Here is a 23,304-nt window from a genome sequence, read left to right on the forward strand (position 1 = left end):
TCTAGATTCAAAATTGTCAACACTATTGACAACATGACACTGTCGCAAATCGTTTATTATAGCATATTGTTAGCATGCCCTTTTATAGGTTCTTTGCAAAAGGTACAGCAGGGCATACAGGTCGGAAATATGGCATATAGTAGTTAACATTAGCGTTGACACTCCGTAATGTAAGTGTGTTGTTCCTGGCTCTTGGCGAGACACTGAGATGGATCCAATTATCTCATAATCTCTCTTTTGCACGACCGCCTCACGACTCAGATTCAAAGTGATTCAATATACAGAGTAAAAATTGGCGGCGGGGTTAAAAGGCTGGAAACCGGGCGTAGACACATGTCGTTTCGTACTGGTGGAAGTCAGCCGTTTGAAGCAATGCTAAACCAGAGCAGCAGAACTGGATGTAACATTTATTTTGACAGATCTGGATAATTCTACCACACTAAATCGAAAAACCTATGCCTTTTTCTTTACGCAGATTAGTCATTTGCCCTAAGCATCTTTTCTGGATCCTCATGCTCCTCCTGTAAAATATAAGCTTCTATGATGGATTTAGGACCTTGAGACTGATTTTGTGTAGAACTTAAACCACCTTTTACAACTTATGTTCAATATATGACATTTTTTAAATAAAATCTGACAAGCATTATGTATGGCATTTACGGTTGTGGAATCAAAAAGCTACGGATGTTCGCATTATATCCACATTTGAACTTGGTAACAATTCGGTAGCTAGAATCTGATTCTTGGGCCTTCTAACAGGCCGAATGCAATTTTGTTGTGCTAATAATACCATAATGGATACATCGTTCCGCCTGAGATTATAACATGTTTTGCCAAACACTTCGGCCGCTTCTACCACCAGACCCACCGCGTTTCGCCCCATAATGAATCTCGCTTTCTTTGTTTTTAGTATCACCGCTTTTTAACTAGTTAGTCAATGTGCCTTACGTGGATTACAAATGTTGTATCCTATCGGTCTATGGTAATTAAGAACCGGTTATTAGACCCTGCCAATTTAAACTCATGCGATTTCATACCTAAAAAAAAGGATAGGCTTAATGTTTGTTTTTATTTATTTGATGCACATATATTTTATTAGTAAATTCAGTTCATCATCTTATGAGTGGAACTTTTCAACGATTAATATACAGTGATACAATTGGTTGTTTCCAATCACTAATTGTAGAAATAGACTTGCCTACGTATTATCTGGAAAATACAGATGTGTAAACATGAAGTGATTTTTCAGTTTCCTAGTCACCTAATAAAAACCGTCCAGATAATCTGTGTGTTTCTATAGCATAGTTCTGTGTGTTTACCTAAGCATTTATATTCCTTCCTGGCCCGTAGTCATTTGTATAGGATTTTTTCATGGATTTGTCGTTGGAAACTGATCACCGTTAAACAGATCACAAATTCAATACGTTATACATAACCTAATCAAAAAGTTTCTCGATAGTCTTAAAAAAACCTCTAAAGGGTTGGCTAGAACTTCAATTTTCCAAGTATCCGGAACCCTTCTTGAAATTGTCCAGAGACTTATGCGCCATCTTGTGCAATAACGGTGATAACAAACACTGCCGTAGAAAAAAAACAGCTGAAAAATTAAAAATCTTAACGACGTATCCATTCGGGCTCAACAGAACTGGTTGCTATTTAGGTGGTATCTTTTTTTGAAGAACTCTGATGTGTATGCGCAACTACACACGCATTCCAATTACTAACTGAGCTGTTTTGTTGACACTTTGCTATACACACGGTTGGATTTTACATTCACGTTATTTTACGCATGCAACAGTTCACTTCGTTGGAGTGCTCGTTAGTTTACTGCTTCATTGTACACATTGCTATTGATTTGTAATATGTCAGTCTGTCGGTGAAGTCTAGTAATATATATATATATATATATATATATATTATATATATATAGAATGGTGCTTCAATAATGCATTAGTATTGCGGCACGAAGGAGTTGAATGACAATGTCATCCAACTCAAATTAATCATCAGGAGAGGTTATGACTGAAGTTCAAAGTTTTATACGTGTCGTACATTGGTACCGCCATAGAGGAAAGCGTCCATTTGAATTTTTGACTTTCTATGCAAATGTATGCAACTATGATATATCATACATTTATAGATATCGTTTCGTCATTAACGAGACATAACTATCCCTGTTGATGTGGCTATTATGGCTATAAGTTACACAAAATAGAACATGCGGATATACTCTGGCTTATTTACAACTTTGTTCCTTTTCAGTAGGTGCGTTTCATATAGAGAGAGGCCACACAGGTGTGAGAAGCAACGGCGGAATTGTGCGATCTCTGTTTCATCGAATAACGCTCCCTTTACACAGTGTTGTAAAAAAAATATTAATTTTTTTTGGGGGTGGGGAAGGCGCAGAAGTTTTTCTTAGCCGTATTTGAACCATGTTCCGCGGAATAGCGCCAAAGGAACTATCAGATCTGTAGGCGCACTTTTTACTGTTAGAAAAACAATGACCCCTATGCAAATCCGAGCCTCCAGCTTGGTTCTTCGTCGCACGGCGACGCGTCGCCGGTGCCGCTTTCAGCACAGTTCGGCATTGTCATAAGAAAAATAAAGATTTGTCATGAAGAACATGGGGGAATGAGAGATATAATGTCTGCGCCTCCTGAAGCGCTCATTTCAGCCACCTGGAAGAAAGCTAAAGGCGAACTTCGTTGTCAAACGCATATACACATGTAGACACAAAATCACAGAGAAAGACAGTGGTCTTAAAACGGACTCAATCTAGAACGAGACCAAAAACCTGTGTTGCCAGATGACATATTTGATATTGGGTGCGAATCTCTCTAAATGTTTTCCATTCTATTAGTTTCGTTTGCGAATTCACGAGAGCATAACCCCCGGCAATTGCAACATGGCTGAAGTTACCCGTATTCAGGCTTTCTTATACCGCTGCCTTCGTACACGGCCATAAGAGTTACGAAAAGTGAGTAGGCCCAACTTTAATCAGCTGGACTGCTACGGTCGATTTCAACGTAAATCGCTGTGGTAGCATGATTCGATAAACGGATGTAAGGTTGGCCTGTTTTACTAAAAATATGGATTAGTTTGTGCTAAAATATACTACTAAACATTGATTTTCATATAGCACATTTCGCATACTACACAGGACGCTCAATTCAGTTTTATTCAATTTTGCTCCCTTTCCTAGGTAATACGTCTTTATTTTTTTCGAATATAGCATACTCGCCGGATACTCTATTTTCGAAAATATTCCCGCTGCTTTCTAGCCCGTGTAATTGTTCGTAACTGTAGGAGACTCATTAAATTATTCCTTCTTCGTGCGTCGTTCACTGCAGAAGATAACATTATCATGTTTACTGTCCCTCTTCATAAACGAAACGGATGCACTCAGGTTCATCTGATGACAAACACTGCTCGAACAACGATGCTCGGCTCTATACTTGCCTATACCAACGTTCTCATTCTGCCATCCATCACGTTCTGCGTTAACTACCATTATATTCTTCTTTTCAGTGTAATGATTTTTGCATTAAAAAAATACAGAAAGCACGCTTAGTACTTTGTTAGGTACACGTGTATAAACGTATCTTTGATCAGGTATTCATCGAGTAAATATGACTGAACCCTTCAGAATAGAATAGTTCAGGGCTATCGTGAAAATTGGCTTTCATAGCACTCGGCAGCAGCCATTGTTAGGGTCTCAATATACCTAATGCTACGTATGCTTCATATTAATATTTTTGCATTTTGTCATGGCATATAGATATTCCTTCGTCGAGAAACATCTCCATATGCATTCCTATATCGAACATATATTTTGAAATATAAGCCAGGCACCTTATTTCACAGAGGCCGTGTCCTTAACATCGAAAACTTGCACGAGTCCTTATACTGCTGTACTCACGCCGTTCGCTCGCATATTTTCCGACACCATTTCTCGACGGTTCTGTAATGGCATATGCATCTAGTTTTTACTCACACGCTTATTTCATATATATTTATTGGTTGTTTTTTGGACCAACAGGAGATCGTTCGATTGGATGAACGCGACAAGGATGCTTGCGTGTTTCATTTTATCCACCTGTCTGTATCAACATCCTAATATAACGGTGATCGCTTGTCAGCTAAGCTGTCGTGAAAGCAACAGGAACTACGACAAAAAACACATGGCCATCTAGAAGATGTGGGCCACTGGAACAGAGGCTTGAATTCGTGAGACGAAAAACGCCAAGGCTATCACTAAGGCTAGAGATGATTTTACACTGGACGCGTCTAATGTAACATAGTAATTGCAACGGTCACCTGTGCAACACTCCGAACATTCCCAGTCGTTATACCAAATTCGATCGCAGCGTTTTGATTGTTGTCGAGTCGTATAGTCGCAGACAGTCTGATTCGAGCACCACTTCGAAATATAAAATTGCTTTTCGCCAGTGGGCGCCCAATAGGGCGTTGACCCCCAACGGACCTCGGTCATACATCGGTCCTGGTGGGGCTCGCAAAGTTGGATTGTCGACGTACATTTCGAATTGTTCTCGTCCTGATTCGTGCAGATGTAACACTCCAGTGAAAGGACGCCGGTTGGACATACTACGAGTAAATAAAGAGCAGCGACTACGAATAGTTGTTCGTGAGATGGGGTTTGATCCGACGGCATTTTTTCGTGTTTTTCTTAATTGGTGGTTTTTTGCTTATCGGTCGATGGAAGGTATTAGCTGTAGTCGCTCAAAAACAGGTAATAATTTATGTGGAGAAAGTGGACTATATATATATATATATATATATATATATATATATATATAGCGATTCGTTTGTTGTTCTGGAGGATCTGAGAGCACCGTTGTTTTGCGCTCGTTAGAGCTTGCAAGGACGAAGTTCGTATTGCACTGCCTGGCAAGATCCGTGGTCCAGTTAGTCAGCGATGACACCTATAGCGAACAGAGAGCGACCAGAAGGTCTCTAACGATTGATCTGTTTATCAGTGTTTTCCGACTCCATTAAAATAGACACATTCACTGTAGTCACAATAGATTCAACTAGTCACATTTCCCGTTAGTATGCTCCAGAGTTTAATTTACTGCAAAAAAGCTTAGAAATGCTAAATACTCCTGTTGAATACTGTTTCAATCGGTCTTGTAGAAATCGCCTTACCCTTATATCCTCAGCATTTCTATTTGGCGCAAGCTCATGCATAAAACCAATCGGCACAGAAATTCCAGCAAATTTGCTGAATCACATGGGACAAAACAATTCTCCACAATGTAAGATAGTTGCCAGGCTGCCACCGTTAAAAAAATTCTACATCGTCAGTCAGCTTCACTGTTGATCCGTGATTACTGGTTGTATAGTGCTTTATACAGCTAAACACTGGTTACTTCGTTGTCAAAGTCCGTAAGGTATCAGCGCGACCAGAAGACGGCGTTCGACGCTCAGTACTTAGCTAAGCATTGGTGTTCCTGTTTCTATTGCTATCAGTTTTGTTTATGATATTCGACGATGATGGCGGCTGCTGGTGCATTCGGGCATAGATTGTCGTCTATGGATCGGCACATGGACGCGGTGCGAGCCAAGGGAGGCCCAGCATTTATTCTCGTTGCCATGGCACCAGCCACCGAAACAGTGCAGTAACGTCCGTCGGCGCTAGGCTATCAACGAACGATTTGGCGTCAACAGCGTTACGTTTAGCTGTTCCCCCATCGTTCCTTTGTATTTGTCTGTCCATTATTCTGCCGTCGCCGGAAGCAGGCACTCAGTCCCCGATGACGCGGCCAGTAGAGAGTTCTCTGGCGCTACAGAGCTGCTGCTGATGACGCTCTTATCCCATGTGTTGTTTGTGTGGCGCGCCATCGCTGCAGCGACATCTACGACGGCACCGTCGACGGTTGCGACGTTGCGTTTATGCAAAAAAAATTGTATAAAAAGTGATCGCCAGATAGATGAGCGTCTTTAACGTAGTGGAAACCGACTTTAACTCCCGACTGATGTACCTTTGTGCTCGTTCTGTGAAGGCTTAGAAAGCGACCTGACTTAAAATTTAGATACTACGGCAGGTAATTGTGATTAATCGAACACACGGCTTACGAGTTCCAATTGTTTCGTTCCGTTCGTTTCTGTTGTCTAGCGGCTTTAGCCGTTGTTCTAGCAGCGACAATAATAGAAGACTCTCGGGCCGCCCTGTAATAAATTACATTTTCTGACTTCACTTCCGGACATTGGACCGTTCCTGTCGCATTATTGGGGAAGCACTTTTGTCGGAAATCGTGTCATACGAACTAGACTACAAGATCTGCCAGTAAGTGCCGAACTGTGTGCTTCGACAGTTTAGCTAATCGTGGATGAAAACGGGACTCATCGACCTCACTGTTTCGTCTTAACAACAGAAGCAAAGCACCGGAGCGAGTGCTCGTGAGTTAAGCGCTGAGACGTGTGGCCATTCGCTTTTACTAAAACTGCCTAAAACAAAGAGAGGTCACACGTAAAAAGCGCTCTAACTAGTGAGCGTCGATCTACTAAGCAATTTATATCGTAGGCACCGTTACAATGTAATATTAAGCCACTGGACATTAGATTTTTTAGTTCGGCCTGCCCTGCTTAGCTAGGACAGATATCGTTGTTTGCTAAACCTGTTCGGAAGATATTGGTAAACATTTTGATAGGATTTCACCAACAACAGAAGGGGGGGGCCAAGCAGGCGTTCCCATTTTCGTCAGCTAAACCGACCTAACTCGTGTAACATTCTGCGCAGTGCCCCGCTTGCGTACGTGAGAAGTATATGTGTGCGGACTTGAAGGGTCTTCGGAGGACGTAGAGGTTTAAAGGGCGCTTTTGAAAGATTTGTCAATACCGAAGTGACTAAGGAGAGTACAAACGTTTATTGAACGGCGATTATATAATGGAGCTCTACATATTCTGTCTCGTATGCGTCATGTAAGTGGATATTTGTCATTTGGTGACGGCTATAGCGAGATAATAGCTGTCTTTTCTTTTTTCCTAGTTTTATGATGAAAATTGAAAATGCTTTGCACGTAATATATGATTATACGCTTTAATTGAAAACTTTGTGACAATGGTGCACGTATGCATTAAACAAGCATGTTACTATTTTTACTTGTTGCATCAAACTACCCACCCCGCGCGCGAGAGGCTTTCCATGAGACTATATCATTTACGCACCGCTATTCGGCCATTTAGGTGAACTTATGGCATGAGACTTAAAACTTATTCCGGTCGTATCGAAACTCACCGTTTCCGAAGTTTATCAACGTTATTCAATCTATAGAGAATTAATGGGAATTCTTCTTGTCCTTATATCGGACTTTACTTCGACACTTTAGTTTACTTCGACAATCCATTGTACCTTTACGTTTTTTAAACTTGTATATCATACGAACACTGTGTATATCATGCGCGGCCCAACATATGTTTTGAATAGCTTAATATACAACATTTGGCCTTTTAGGACGATTGAACATAACATCCAATTAGAGTGCTGTGTTATGCGTAGAATTATATCTGTTACGTATTTTCTGTGTTTTAGGGTGACCGCTGTGACACTCCGATATTGTGGCTTAGTTTGAGCCCGCCAAACGAATACGTATGATTGTGATTTCTGTGCCCGATGTGTAGAACGACACATCATTTTCGAACGATGATTTTAAATCTAATTTATTTACCCATTTTAGGTACTTGTTTACAGTAACCTGTAACAACCCTACCTGTATCTTCACGAACGAAGCGGGTGCAGAAATGTCTTGAGAAGTCTGAAATAAGTGACTCGTTTGAACACTGTTTAAGGTTGCAAGATACTGCGGCGCCAAACTTAGATATATTAATTAACTTTGCCTATTTGAATTGTGTTTCGGATAGCTGCATATTGGTGCCTCTTTTCGGTCTGTAGGTGATTCTAAGAATTAAATATTATATTAATATGGATGTATATATATATATATATATAGATAGATATGAACTTTGGCTTTGAACAGTTTGCATGCTGTTACACTTGATGATACTAGGCTTTTATTGATAGACTCAACCTTAAATCCTTTACATCGGACGCCTTATGGTCGTTTGCAGTATGTCTGAGACCAGAGCACTCTTAACAGTTAGCCTAAAAATTCTCGGCAGGGAGATACAGATTGAGAGTTCATATCTTAAATACGTATGACAGAAGCTTACCTGAGGCATTACCTGAATATGTTTTTTTGGCATATATTGGGTAATGTTTTAAGAAACACTGAAAGATCGAATTGGTTACGTAAAGCGTAGAGTAGTTCTGTTTCTTTGCAATTATACCTCGGCAGTGTATCGCTTAGGCGCCGAATAGAGTCTAGCGCTTCTGTATGATTACGAATCGCTTTTAAGGCAGTGCTTTGCAGAATGGTATGGTACACGATTCTCCAGTTAGTCGTTGTCTTTTGATCGCTTCATCAGCCAGTATGGTCCAGTCTGCTCGGTGCAGGTATACTTCTATTGAAGCATAATTTCTTTTCGCGTAGTCTTTCTCCTCAATTATATGGTCGAAAACGTGGAATTTTATTACCATGGCCACCAATACCTACTAAATGCCTATTGGAGCTTTAGTGGGTGACTTCAAACGTTGACGCAACAGACACGAAATACCAGACAGGCGCCAAAAACAGTGAGGAAAACAGATGAAGCCGGAGTCGCGGTGAAACTGAAGTTACCGTCACGAGCATCCACTAAAGCAATTTCATAACGCCGTTAATATGAATGCATACAAATGCAGCAGTTTTCCATACTATGTTTCAGTTCAATGGTACATACATAATAGCTTAGTTCTAGGCAGGTAGCAAAGGAACTTACCGGTTCTGTCAAATGGCTTTCTTCGGCGCTGAAGATTTGCTTTAACTTTTAGCTATCGTGGCTCTGTACCTGTAATCGTTCTCCATTTTTATCCGGTAAATCTGCTACCATTCGGCCTCTACCCGTACGCGTTTACCGATTACGTTGTAGCGTAAGATGCATTTGAAGTTGATTTTTAGGGCACGTGCATCCGAGTATTTTTCTAAAAACAAATGCAAAGGTGGAAAGCCGGTGAATTGAATACGAATAGAGAACCCTTTTTTACTTGGTTTATTTTCTCCAACAGTTGTAATAAAATAGTAAGACAAAATTCACGAGCGATACTAATTACATTAATCAACAATCTTTTTCACAATTAAATAAACCGGTCCAATAAAGGTGACAACTCCGCTTCGAAGTCCTTATAATTGAGCTGCTTCATTGAATGAATCACATCACCTCCAATTTCGTGCACGCGTACAGTCATATCTAGCCGATCCTCAACGCATTCAAAGTACATATTTAGCCATAAATACCCACACACATTGAGGGTGGTACTACCCTTCCGTTCGAGAACAAATTCAGCCAGCCAAGCGCACCGCTAAGTACAACAGCTGCCGCCGAATTCGAACGTTACCGCGAGAATGAAGTCAAGAGAAAAAGGCAGCAACGTCTATTGGCCATAACTAATCGGGTTAAAGTCCTGCATCCTATTTTATCCGCACGCTAGCAGAACTGGCCCTAGCGGGTATATTACTCCCGTATCTTATACAGTCATGTCTCCCGAATTATGCCCCTGCTACAGCAGATGGCCTACTCGCACCCGCAAAATATCTGCGTGAAAACTGAATGCGTTAGTAAATGGCGTTGGCAAATGCCAGGGCAGATAGGTACTAGATGAAGTTCTATTTTTACGCGTTTGTCGTTTTCTAGATAGAGGATCTCTGTCTCAATCTAACTGTTTTTGTTACGTCAAAGAGTAAACACGCTCGTTAAATTTTGACATCAATAGTTGATACTATTATATATCATAGAACGTATAGTTGATATTTGTACCTAGCTATGTAAGGAGGGTGAAAAGCTAAGGTCTAATATTGCGCCTTGTACCCTATACAGATTCAGCTGATTGACTTTTCCGTTGAAAGAGCGCGTTTACAGCGGACGTGACTACACCGATTTTTCATGGACATCTGGCGAAGATAGGCAAGACTGACTGCATAAGATCTTCCTATTCTAGGTTTTCGTCATGGCTAAAAACTGACACCGTTTCGAGCATAAAATAAAGCCGTAAGCACACTATCTTTTATTTGTTTCCGCGTGGTACCTAGGCCGTTTGGCATTACTTTAGATGTATGCTTTCTATTACGAAATTTGATGTACAGAAGATAAACGAAAGTTATATATTTCAACTTTTGCTTTTTTTTTTCGTAGATCAGGTAGTATTAATCAGTCAGATTCAGTTAGATGATTAGGGTCTCCGACGGGTTACATGGAGTTCGTCATAAAATTTATTTCTGTCACTAGTGTCATATTATTACGGAGCGATTTGATCGAAATGGGACCATAATGCAAATATCAAACAAACGAGGCTACATTTTCTCTTTATAAAATAAGATGCGATAGATTAGTTAGCATTTTAGAACATAATACTGGCCATTTGACTCCAGACAAAACAAAGAAATGAGAAAAAAATGTTCTTTAATTCTACCTGCTGTCAATTGGCAGTCGTTAATCCCAGGATGTCCGCGAGCTTGAAACACATCAGAGTAAGGAACGAATTTCTTGACGAACTCGTAAAAAAAAATGTAGACAGAGAACATAAAGAGTGAAGGATTTTGATAGGCCCTAGAAAAATCATTTTTGCACACAGCCGAGTGCTTTAGACAATTGAGCTCTTCCAGTAATAAACAAGTTATGTCTACGCTCGGCTTCGAACCTGGAACGTCACGCAACAGAGTTTATCGTAACCAAACAAACCAGATGTACCCAGGCCAACATTCTCCTCAACATTCAACACTCCTCCAGCAGCATTATCCCTAAAAGGTCTCCTAAAAAACCGTTGCTATTCGCGTACAACGGCAGTATCGTGTCGGAGAGCAATGGAGCAATATGATAGACCGCCTGTAGAATGAGGCCTAGCACTTTGTTTCGCGTGCTCGTAAATTACATGCGCAAGAAAGGATGGCGCCTAACGCGATTGGCGTTGCATGTCTCCGTTTCAAACCCTCGCGCCTCCGCTTAGCACAGTTTGCTAATATTGTGTAAGCGTGCGTCCGTCGTAGACAATAATTGCAGAACAGGAAAAAATGATAAAGACACTTATACCCTACGACGCCTCCAAGCGCGCTCCTGTGCCTTTGCTAGCTTGGTCTGTTCCTTAGTTTTTTTTCTCAAGGCATCCCTGTTGGGGCGTCTTTGAGGCGCCACGGAATCGTTGGTATCCGCCGCGGAATGGTGCGGTGTTTTCAATTTTGCCATCGCGGCGGCAGGCAGCACAATGTGGGCGGACGAACAGTGGGTAGGTCGGTGGGTCGCTTATTTGTTATGGCCGCATCATGCAAGGCGACAATGCTTCTGGCCGCTCATTGGTCCTTTGTTTGCTGACTGGGATAAAGTGCGTGGTTTTCTGCACCCGCTGGATTCGTGTTCCAACTATTTCTACTGATAGTCAGCAATTGCCATCAGTGCATCGTGCACAATTGTTGCTGTACATGTGACGCTACGATGGTCATCAAACTCCACATGCGTTTCTTCGCATGCAGCAAGCAAAAGAGAAAAAGACGGTGACGAGAAAGTAGGCAAAGAGGGAAGACGGTGAAAGGTCCCGTGTTTGAAATTTCCGTCTTTACTTCCACCAAATATTATAGTGAGTAGAGGCGCAAAAGCGATGTTTTGTGAGTGGTTGGCGATCCGGGGTGGCGACTAGGGCGACGCACGAGGGCGAAGCCGCAGTGCTACAAATGGAAAATTTCGAAATGAGAACAAACAAAGCAAAAATAGCAGTCACTTATTCATTGAAATAGTGGTAAAAATGAAGTAGCAGCGATGCTTACATGCGCCTTTTTTTAGCAGTTCAAGCTTTTCCAGCTAGACGAGACTTGTTTGCTTTTCTCCGAATGTCCTAAACTCGATCTCGTGTAAAGTACGCGTACATGTGTGTGCGTGCGTATGGCATCAAAAGGTGCGTTTAAAAAAAGTATGCATGCCGAGGTCCGTGAGAAGTGCTTTAACTTTGTAAAGCTGTCAATAATGCTAAGTGCCATTGTAGTCGAAGGTAGATGAAATGTAGCCGGTGCATCCGCGCATAAAGTACAAAACAAAATAAGAGGGTGTATCCATAACTATTTTGAATGAAATACGGATCGATTAACATCAATACAGATTCTCTGTACTCATATTCGACTTTCGAAATGCTCAAAGAAGAGTTCGCTCAGGTCCGTTGTAGTCATAACCGATCAATAGGATTTCCAAAAATTAGCAGTACTTAGCACCGGCGGTGCAATTTTACGAAATGTTTTAGGAATAATGTTTGGTACTATTTTTAAAATGGTTTAATTCAACAGTCGGCTGCAAGCATGTCACATAAATGCATAGTGTATTTCATACTAACTTTCCTGTGAAATGGTCCATTTTTGCTAGTGAAAGTCGTACTTACAGGTTTGCTGAATAGTGCTAGTTACTTGAAAGTTTTTCGTACTCTTTACTAGATTTTCAAAGTTTTCTAAAAAAACAAACCCAAGGAGCAGCTTTGAAGACTGCGGATCTGCGCCGTCTGTTTTTGTTTCCTTGTCAGATTCAAACTTGCCTATTTCGCAAGTTCATCACTTCAGCGAGAGTCTTCATTCTACAGAGAATTTATATGCCTTATAGCATCAATTCTAACCATCGTACGGCCATGTCGGTGATAAAATAAGTAACGATGGATGTAATTTTCTTTATTGCACGTGAAAAGACGTAATTGAGAACGGGATTCTGAGATAGGCTCGAAGGCACACAGCCTACGGTTCGCGAGCTCCATAATGCAGATACTGTCTGGATACGTTTGCCACCTGGCGCGCTCTTTTCTTTACGCCTGCTAATGCGAAACGCGCCCGCATTTAATTCGCCTTTGCGTTCTTAGCGGTTCTGCAGAAATCGGGGCAGAGTTTTTGAGTAAAAAAAGAATATAAACCTCCACGACAAACAGCAGAGTTGATTGTGGACCCGTAGTAAAGGGATCACAAATGTGCGAGAAGGGCATAGAAGAACCAGGAACTAAGAGGGAGAAAACAAGCCTGAAAGAATATGGTGAGAGCTGCAAGCTAAACTCATTGCGCCAGAGACTAACTCCCTTAACTCTGCGGACTCCTCGTGTAAACTAATCTCACAGGCTCTGGTCCGTACTTTTGGCAGCCTGCTAGGCCCGCAAAAACATGGGCAATAATTAATAGCCGGTGTGTTCAGGGAGCGGCTAGGGAATACCTCGAAACAGGGGAGGTGTACGAAGTAGGCTCCGCTGCAGTAAAATTTTGTCATAGTCGTTTGTTCATCCGATTACGATAGCAAGGCAAAACCAGAAAAGGTAATTTTTTCGAACGTATGTGTTTTTGTGTGGGTATATAAATGTTTGTGTATGTCTTGATAAAAAAAAGCACACGAAAGGAAAGCAGCACAGAGCAAAATTTATTGATGTATGCGAATTAGGTACGGCAATGAAAAGTGATAGAATGTAACGCATCCGTGATACTGCTGCTGTTATTGTGACGACTGTGCCGTCAAACAAACGATGTCGTGAAGTGAAAATAACGGACGTATGGTACATCGATACATCTAAGCCCCAAATGAGTAAGGCACTAAGCTCTGATTAGATTGCTATCGGTATTGGATTGTGAATCAAAACTGTACATAATCTAAATGGAAGGTGTGTACATTTCAATTGGTTGTCGTTAATCTAGTTCAGGTCCAAGAGTATATACATATATATATATATATATAGATATATATACATATATATCTATAGCTTCTATATATATATATATATATATATATATATATAAGACTTATGATCTGCTTTGAATCTGTTCCTTACCATGAGGCCTCAGTTTGTCAAGGTAATATGGTTTCTAGTAGTTTCATTTACTGATAGAAAATAGGCAAAAACACTAGTGAACGTTTCCAGTATTTGAACGGCAAACACAGTCGTTGATAATATATGGCAGCAATTACAGATTCAAAAAGATAATAAGATAATTTTGGTCTACACTTGTTGAATCTGTGGACATTTGCAGGATACTTGGAATCATTATAATCAATGGTATATATTGCTTTATGTATTTATCGTACCCGCTACCAGGAGGGGTGGATCCCTGTCCACCATTATCGCGTTTTCGAAAGAAGGCTCGTAGAAGGCCGCATACAAGAACTCGTTCCCCTGTGAGGTCTCCCGCACAACGACAGGATTCCGCTGCTGAAGTTATGGTTTGTATGATAATGTTTTTTCATAAAGTACATTTATTTGGCAAAAACTTGTATCTAAGTCCCAATCCTTTCATGTCAGATAAAGCCAGCCGCCTGAAGCAGTAATATCGAACATACAATTTGAAACATTTGTTCGAATGGGGCAAATAAAATATAATTTAATTACTATCGTGAACGTTTTAATTGTTTGTGCTCGTCATATATTCTACCTGGTCACGGAATGAGCAGTAGGTTTGTAACGAGCGTATTTGACCTAATAGGTTTTTAAGAATAGGGGTTTCTTTATTTTAGTGTTTAAGGACTATGAAAATTTGCATTTTGAAGATCACAACTAGAATGACCAGCAGGTGCAGGGTGCCTCGTATTTTGCTAGAAAAATGTACGCAAATGATCGAGCTTATATGTTTTCGCCATCGAAACCAATTATATGAAGTATGTCTTTCTTTAAGGACATTTTCTACATTCTTAACACGTGATGATCGAATTCAGTATTGCGTAACACACGAAACCTTTGAATAAGGTTATTCTAATTTAACCTTTAAGCAATACTGCCGAATAATCTCTTTTCCTCGCTAATTTTTACTTTATTTGCGTCAAGATACCAATGAGTCAGTATGAAGACCAGGTTGATATTCGACTTCAGCAAAGCGTCGTGTCGTCTCCCCGTCGATCACAACTTCAGCAGAGCACCCCGCACAGGAAGTTGTCCGATAGGTTTGTCAATAACTTTTGTTCTCAATAATGTTTTTTGTTTTTTGCTTTTGATACAAGACGTTATTTCATTGAACACCTCTTCAGGAATTGGAATGAGTGCACGTATACTAGCCTGGAGTTTAACGTGACGCTGTTGCTTAATCAGGTTAGATAAAGGACTGCATCGAGTTACCTCATCGAGAGCTGGCACCTCTTCTTCAGGAATTGGTACCCCTCTACACTCGGGCCGATCGATAACCCCTGTATCGCATCGAAGCATTAACATTTCCGTCGTTTCTATTACTCCGCCTCTCGCTAGGTCTAACACGCCCACAAGACCCCCAATCGCTGGAACGTCATCTTCTAGAATGAAGTATGGTCAAACCGAAATCTAGTAAGAGTATCTGTGCTGGATCTACATACCGAATGGCACAAGAGAAGTTCATATTGTTATAAGGTGCCGTCCGCAGTATCTTTATTTTGCTTTCGTACCTGCTGTCTAGGTGCACGTAACGATGAACTGATTCTAAGAAAAAGAAAAGATATTCCCTTTGAATGGAAAGTAATTACGTTACGAATATACCTGTACCTATAAGAGTTAAGGGTGGAGATGGGCGCGACTTCCTTGCAGGCCTTCGCTGCTTCCGTCAAGCGAAGCTGACATGAATGTACAATTTTAGCGTGAATCACCAGTCAAAACCACTATTAAATGGGCGCCCATTGGCAATGTAAATCAACTCTAACGGACCTAACTGTTCAAAGTTTTTTTGTCGATAACATTTTTTTGCCCTGTATCTCTATAGCAAAAAAAGCGAAGAAAGGGTATTCTAAACAGCAATGGAAATAACAGCACGTCAGAAACATATGTGCCGCTCGTTCCTAAACGTTTCCTACATTCAGTAGATACGTAATGGATAGCGCCGGGCATAATCCGGACGTCAATTACTTCAGAAAAAAAAAAGCTGAACATCCATTGACATCAGAACGTTAGTAATTCATTAGTGAGGTCCAGCCCTACGGGGTCTTCGGTATTTCGAACAATTCGATATAATTTTCTTGTTTTAAATGGACAGGTCAAAGACCTGATAGCACCACCTTGTCAGGCTGCCTATCCGGCAGTTCCCCAGTATGGAACTCCATCGAGCAATACCTCTATGCAATATGTAAAGATTAATAAATATATTCTTAAATATATATAACACATAAACAAAATATGATAGCGTTAAGGTACTCTGAACTATACGAAGCTATCCCTCCATAAAATATACGTCCTTCCGTCAATAACTCGCACAAGCTGACGTATAGAGTGAAAGCCGCATTGCATATGGCATCCGGATCAATAGTACTGGACTAAGGTAATAGGGAGAAGTTGCTTATTTTCTTGATATGCGTAACGGATTTTTATACAAGAAAACGAGCGCACATTTGTCTTTCGCAGTTAGCTTGCTCTTCGGTACGGAAATGGAGGCGCATACACAGGAAAATAAAAAGATCGAACAAATTCGAAAACAAGTGGATTATGACGACTCAATAAAATGACTGTAGTTCAACTACGTAAGTATGTACGTATGCCGCTTGAGAGGAAGTAAAAGAAAAATAAACGAATCCTCATGATTCATAATATAGATTATATACATATATATGAGTGTGCATGGAGTGCCATGCTGAACAGAAAAGTCTGTACCAAAGGCGATATGAGCCCCACCTGCAAGCTTCTTTCTGTTCAAGTTCCAAGAAATTGCCAGCCCGGAAACCTGCTAATAATATATATACTTGTTAGCATCTTATGTAGGTCTAGTGAAGCGCACATTGGTATTTATTATTATTATTACTATTGTTATATACAAAAAGCGAAGGTTTCAAAAGGTTTAGATGATTCATGCGTTTGCGCCAGTCACATTTCAATGAAAAGAAAGCATGCCTTTATATAGATGAATTTTGTACGAATTTTAGACAAACTTCTAAGAGAAATTAGTGTAGTATGCGATGTGTACATATTTTTAGACAAAAACAAAAATGGCTAAAACAAGCTAAATCTTTACGCTTGTCATATTTCATACGATAAACAGATAATTAATAAACTATTTCTTAACTTCATACTTTACATAACTCAAAGATTCTATCATTTCTTCCGACGCACTGATAGTATGATGGTTCACTTCCGTTAATAACGAATATACTATTGCAATTGCTGTACACGCATATGTCTATATATTAATAGTTATCAGTAGATCAGTATTGCCAGATCAAACTTAGGACAAACCCAGTGCTTGCCTTTAATAGAAATCACATCATTTTGTAATAGAAAATTACAAGATGAACTACTTGGCATTAGAAGATTATCCCTTAAAGCCGTTGTGCCTCTCCATCCCAGTTTACCATTTCGCTAATTCTTTGGTGATAATCTCATTTGATGTCTATTGGTCTCGTATAATCTGTTCTGCCTGTAAGTAATGACCAGTTGGATATGTTATCTGATCCAGCGAACAGAATACCTAAGTGACCAAAGGGATCTGGGACGTTTAAACATGAACTGCTTGAACAAATGTCCTTAAATCGATTAGTTGTTTAGATTACTAGATTAGAAATTAGAAGTTTAATGGTTACTGGATACTTTTGCACTCCGTAAGCTAAGACCCGGCTGCATGATACAATCGAAACTCGGAGGAATTTACTCATTATCGTACATACCCTTCTGCTATTTAAAATTATTATTATTGTGTGACACGTTCGTGTGTCTTTATGTATGCCGCCTTCTTATCAACAGATGCGAGAGCTGTCAAACAGCGGCTACTACGCCGCCGTGAGCGTTTTAGAATACGCACAACGCATTTTCACGCCTTTTGGCCGGTTTCCCCAACTAATTCTAAAGCTTTCGTTCTTGCCATCATTCTGCGCTTTTTCGCCAGAGTCTGCCTTTTGCAATACCAAAGTGATACGTTTCAGCTGCAAGCATGGGGGAGGCTCTGCCATCCGAATTGCCTGTATTTGTTTACTAGTTGGTATGACTCGGAAGAAAGGAAAAGAGGGTTGCATGTATGGGCATGTTGAAACAGTTAACCGCCAGCAGTCCGTCAGGATTAACAAATTCAGCGCGAAACCATTTTCAATGGCCAGCGACCACTCCCCCGGGCCGAGAAGGCTGAACAGAAAAATCCAAGAAACACCAGCTAAAAGACAGTCGCTTGCATTTCCAGGCTACAACTTATTTTGAAAGCAACCACAGCAAGCAGCAAGATGCATGTCTGTGTTGACCGACAAGAAGCGACGATTTCTTAATTATCAAAAGTAACCATGTTAGCGCGTCAGTAAAGCGATAACACACAGTAGGGACTTGTAACTCGAGCAGTTGAGCTGCTGTTGCAACAACAGCAACAGAATCAGCAATAGAAAGAGCACAAGAAGCGAAGGATGAGCAGAGAACAACACATCCCACAGAGCTCAAGGTTTGAAGGCAGCACCACATTTGCATTGGTTCCAACTTATCTTCCCCTCTTAAACGCCCAGCTGCTTCGAATTGCGTTCCGTCTATCGGTGAAGTTCTTGCTTTGCGGGACAATGCCTCGAAACGACAGCGGCGCATGGTACAGGACGACTTGAAATTCTCCTATGACCATTTGCCGCACACAGGCAGGTGCTTATATACCGATAGAGTTCGTAAATACAAAAAAGCGACGAGAAAAAGAAACAGTAAAAGAGGAGCGTAACTAGATACGACAGAACTGCTCGTTCTTGTTGTTAGCGACTTAACCTCGAATCTGTAAGCTGAAAGCGGGTGGCGGCAACTGCTACCAGAAATTGGCCAAACCGAACAAATGTATACGCTTCCTTTTCGTCGTTCTCCTTCTTTGGCCGGACAGATAGTAGCGCGAGAATTCAAACGTGAAGTGCCGTTTTTCCATGACTAACTTAGTCATAGACAGAACAGCGAGTATAGGATTAGTCAATAGGACAACGACTACAGCTCGGAAAAGTAGAAGACGAATTAGGCAGAAATTCTGGGCATGAAAACTAGCTTTGGTACGAAAAGGACTCTTCCCTTCGGTTACTTTTCAATCATCATTCACGCAGCGGCAGTAGGGTTGAAACGAGCAGAGTTCACACCGCGCGATAAATAAACGCTTTTATTTTTTATTTTCTTTTATTTGGTATTTTGAGGAGCTTAGCTAAATAGGGTCTACCCCGCGGACTTGGTGCTATTCGACACGTCAGGAGGTGACGCCGATAGTAAGTTAATGTTTGATTTTTCTAAAGCTGAAGAGCTAGCAGTATGTTTAAGATTATTACAGAAATGAAGAAATGAAGAAGACGTCTGCTGGATTGAAAAAACGCAAAGTGAATCTGGTTACGGATTTGTTGCCTATATAAGGATAACATTAATCAGGTGTATGGATTTAAAAAGATAAAAGCACGAAAAATTTCCGATCTTTCTAAGTTTTGCGTTAATAAAATGTAATTAACCAAGATGATCAAATGGACCCCCAGGCTATATGAAGGACGGGTTGTACAGCAACGCGCAAATAAATAGCCTACTTCAGGGATATTTCGATTTTAATATATCATACTTAAATATTTTAAAAGATTTTAATATAAAGTAGCAATAGAACCCCAAAGGTAATAATCAAACAACAGCAAGCAGGCAACACTATTTAAAAGCGATATCATTTAATGGCATCGCTGACAAAGTGAACGATACGGCCTTCGCTGTTAGCAGTAACCAGCAAACAGAATACGGTTGACTCATTAGTTAATAAATAACGACATTCAATAGGTACTATCACTGCAAAATGTGCAGATAACGCATTTATTACAAATGATATAATAGGCTTGCAGCATTTGTCCCATGTATATACAGAATATTTATACATGGGTAATGTATTATTATAACAAAGAGGCCACACGGCGAGATCACGAAATGGCAACAGGCTTATACCACGGGGTCCCTCATGATTGTCACAGATTACTTAGGTTCTTTGGACTACCTTTTGGTCAAGCTACACCATAATGATTTCTCTACGAGGTGACACAGTCTCTTTAACCATGAGCTCCCAGTCCTTAGCAGCGATTATGGCAGGGAAGTCCTGTCGAGATATTATGAGAACACAATACGCAATTAGTTGGTTCACGACTTACGACTCCAGTGTTTTAGATCCATGAATCAACTAAACGAAACTTTGCCACCTGAGCAAATAAAATAATGTCAGAAGCAGATATGAGTTATTTAAATGTAAACGTATTGAATTCCTTATGTATATATTATGCTGAGTAAAAAGTTCCCGCTGGAGCTGACAGATGGCGCTAGCGTTAGATCGGTTGATCGTGTCTAACCGAAACGTCCAATATGATTATTTTGACTGTTGAATGTTCGCCCTGTTGTCGTTAGAAGCGGAAGTTCGGTGCATTTAGTCATGAAGCTCCAGAAGATGAATAATCGGCATTGAGTTCGTCAGTACTTTTTGTATTGGAAAGAAATGCTGTCGAGACGATTGCGAAGCCAAGGGCGAGGGTCGAGTGAGCGTTATTACCTGCCAGGTGTGACTTCGTCGCTTCAAAAACGGAAATTTCAACTTAAATGTAAAATTGTTCATGGTTAAATGCTTCATGTTTGTAAATGGTGGGATGAAAAGGGAGTGCTGTTGCACATAGTACACCGAGTTCCTAGTCAAACGCTAGGAAACGAGGGAAGAGACGATTACACAGATTAACACATCCGTATGAGCTATGAAAATGACAAACTGGTAACGAGCAACGTAAAGTAAAACTACTGCATGGCAACGTTACACCGCACACGTCTTTGATGATCCAGCGAACGCTAACGGGCATTCAATGCGAAGCTGACAATCCGGGCATCGTTATATCTGATCATTCCTGGTTTCGGTCATCGCTGGACAGCCAGTAGGCCTGACGCTTTAGAATAGAGGCCAAAGTCCGCAAATGGTTTGACAAATGAATCGCTTCCAAAGACGAAACCCTTTTACTTTGCGGCATACAAACGTCAAGAGAATGATGGGCGCAAGTCGTAGTAAACGAATAATACTATCTTGAACTGGATGTATTAATTAATTAACCAAGAAAAAAAAAGCTAAAAAACAACAGGAATTTTCTATTCAACTTAATATTATGGTTTTGCTAAACGTTCTTTTCACTCTTTTTCGATAATCTGTTCGATTTCTTTTTGCCCGATTGCATATCCAGGCCCAGTTAGAGACTTGCGCTGTCATAGGAAGTAAAAAAATTTGAGGTCCATCTATTTATGAAATTGCTGCTAATAGAAAATTTATGTCCTAATATTATCGACCGCAATAGCGACGTTAACCTACATACCCGGGTGAAGCGATGAGTAACTGCGCACAGAATTTCGTGAGTCTCCCCAGCATGTTCCATGGGAAGATGCGCCAGGTGCGCGTATATAGCCGAGCCTCGGATGTCGACGATTTTTACCTGTGTTCGAACGCACTTGGTGCATTAGCTACTCGATAAAGAAGGCAAACGAATAAAAATATTATCTTTTTAGTCGAGATCGTTTTATGCGCATTATGTGTAATACTGTGGTGGCAAGGCCGGGTGTTGAGTCTTTGTAGAGCTGTAAAAAACAACGCGTAACGGAAAAAGAATGAAAACAACAACATGTTTTACCTGCAAGGTACTCAACAACCTGCACCATTTATAACTTAATAATTGGCAGTAAAAATTAAATCGTTCAAAGCGACTGACATATGTTGTTTTCCCATAACATACTACCGTTTCATCATGTTTGATTTAACACAAAATACTGGAATATAATAAAACTCAATGAAAAAGCATTTCCCTTTTATTATATAACTAGAGATAGTCCACTAGCAGTAGAAAACTGACTACTGATTTCTGATGGATATTCAATAGAAAAATCAAACCATAATGCAAGAAAGAGTTCGTTTGTACATGGTACACTATGCACGGATTCGATGCTAGTTCCGAAGCGACCTTACAAACTAACTAAATGTTTCAAGTTTTAGGTCCAATACTGTCCTAGTTAAGCATTGCTGAATACAGGTGGTCTTCCCCAATAAACTACGTTAAGTTTCAAACCTAGAGCACCTCACGTGCCTCTAGGTTCAATTGGCAAACACAGGAGCAATTTCACAAACCTGAACTTCATCATCGAGCCTTTCGAGAAGTTCAGGCGGTACCATTGAGCGGCCAAGAACTGTCAGTTGATTCGATGATTGCATTCCTTCGAATGTTACAGAACCAATTGAGAAGTCCCGGATAACAGTCATCGTGACGAGGTTGAAAGCCGAAGAGCACCAGATAAAAGCCACAGAAACGTGACTCAATACCGAAAACTTTTTAGGACCTATAAATCGGAAATCTTCAATATATGTAACTGCAGTTCACTAAACTATTAGAGATACTATTTTCACTAATTAAAAATATTCTACATCTTTCCCTCATGACGACTATTTGTCCTCAATCCCACTAATATGACAAATAACTAAGTTTTAGTTCTGGCTGATTACTTGTTCATTTAATTAACTTACTCAGCCGAATGCTTCATTTAATCGAAACAAGACCTATATATATATATATATATATATATATATCTGGAAGGATTTATACCTTGCAGGGCAACGTAAGATTGATAGTACGACAATCATACGATGTACGGTTTTCTCCCATAATGTTCGAAAGCCATGTACTGATCTTCTTTGGAAGAAAAAGAGGAAAATGTAAGCAACGACTTACGGTCATTCGCATCATTATGTTTATAGTAAGCTGCAGACATGTCATAAACGATAAGCAATGCCATTCCTTTAATGCCTTCCTCCAAAGTAAGGACAAGATTTTATTTGCGATATAATTATAATATCCTTCAGCTTTTAGACTATTAGCAGTTTTACAAGGTCCCACAATAGAATGATGAACAGCACATTGTCAAAATGTTCACTCATTACGTATTTTAAGCGATCAGCATTCAAATAAAAATTTTTCTAAGTAAAAATTTTAGTAAATTAGCGCTTCTACTTAAATACGATTTATTTTATTTTACGCCGCACGGATCAACAGGTGGTTCAAACCATGGTTACTGCCTGCATTATGATAAGAATAATGAAGCACGGTACCTTGACGGGATCTCGACTCAGTATAGGTTTCACCTTACCTGTCGTTAACTAAACAACAAAAACTGAGAACCGCTCTCATCGATTATCATTTTTCGTGCGAGACTCGACATCAACACATACGCCGTCGCAAACGCACAGAAAATTTAATGTTCTAACAAAATACCCAACGAGCTTACATCTATTTATACTTTTAGCTGATCGGGCGCAGCGCACCGACATCGTCTGCTATAAATGT

At 40.3% G+C, this 23,304-nt stretch overlaps 3 protein-coding genes across 22 annotated transcripts in view; 1 reads left to right on the top strand and 2 right to left on the bottom strand.

Moving 5' to 3' along the window:
* The window catches only part of LOC111249498 (uncharacterized), a 33,172-nt gene extending 16,096 nt beyond the window's left edge, over nt 1-17,076 (top strand). Inside the window, exons 1-5 of one of the 4 annotated variants that reach the window (XM_086988621.1) lie at nt 6,802-6,942; nt 9,934-10,104; nt 14,085-14,274; nt 14,873-14,988; nt 15,134-17,076. In XM_086988621.1, the coding sequence (XP_086844747.1) occupies nt 14,125-14,274; nt 14,873-14,988; nt 15,134-15,362 (495 nt within the window). In that variant the 5' untranslated portion in view covers nt 6,802-6,942; nt 9,934-10,104; nt 14,085-14,124 and the 3' untranslated portion in view covers nt 15,363-17,076. Of the gene's footprint in view, nt 1-4,039; nt 6,943-9,933; nt 10,105-13,402; nt 13,642-14,084; nt 14,275-14,872; nt 14,989-15,133 lie in introns of those variants that run through there. The other 3 variants (XM_022803428.2, XM_086988622.1, XR_015327424.1) reach the window with 3 other exon arrangements.
* On the bottom strand, nt 1,056-4,672 carry cold (coiled). The gene has a single exon (XM_086988623.1). It carries the CDS (start codon nt 4,670-4,672, stop codon nt 4,190-4,192), a length of 483 nt encoding a protein of 160 aa, XP_086844749.1. The 3' UTR covers nt 1,056-4,189.
* Nucleotides 1,056-23,264, bottom strand: LOC111250188 (uncharacterized). 17 transcript variants are annotated; one of them, XR_015327430.1, is made up of 6 exons: nt 23,108-23,264; nt 22,095-22,303; nt 21,292-21,436; nt 8,839-9,040; nt 3,853-3,961; nt 1,056-2,689 (listed from the first exon to the last, which is right to left on the bottom strand). XR_015327430.1 is itself a non-coding variant. In XM_086988625.1 (5 exons), exons 3-5 carry the CDS (start codon nt 22,176-22,178, stop codon nt 20,374-20,376), a joined length of 369 nt encoding a protein of 122 aa, XP_086844751.1. In that variant the 5' UTR covers nt 22,179-22,180; nt 22,567-22,653; nt 23,108-23,263; the 3' UTR covers nt 20,055-20,373. The 17 variants fall into 17 exon arrangements, 10 of the variants coding, with proteins under 10 accessions (XP_086844757.1, XP_086844751.1, XP_086844752.1 ...); XR_015327428.1 differs by having other exon boundaries at nt 1,056-3,520; XR_015327429.1 differs by having other exon boundaries at nt 5,167-9,040.
* Between the last annotated feature and the right edge of the window lie 40 nt (nt 23,265-23,304).

The sequence above is a fragment of the Varroa destructor genome, unplaced genomic scaffold (assembly GCF_002443255.2).
Source record: "Varroa destructor unplaced genomic scaffold, Vdes_3.0 BEIS01000004.1, whole genome shotgun sequence".
Classification (NCBI taxonomy): Eukaryota; Metazoa; Arthropoda; class Arachnida; order Mesostigmata; family Varroidae; genus Varroa; species Varroa destructor.

Coding starts and splice junctions, on each gene's coding strand:
- cold (XM_086988623.1), bottom strand. CDS start 4,672: ATGCCGTCGGATCAAACCCCATCTCACGAACAACTATTCGTAGTCGCT.
- LOC111250188 (XM_022805026.2), bottom strand. CDS start 22,226: ATGACTGTTATCCGGGACTTCTCAATTGGTTCTGTAACATTCGAAGGA. Junction 21,437..22,094: donor GGCTCGATGATGAAGTTCAG/GTTTGTGAAATT, acceptor TTTATCGAGTAG/CTAATGCACCAAGTGCGTTC. Junction 20,514..21,291: donor TTACTCATCGCTTCACCCGG/GTATGTAGGTTA, acceptor CCGTTTTTGAAG/CGACGAAGTCACACCTGGCA.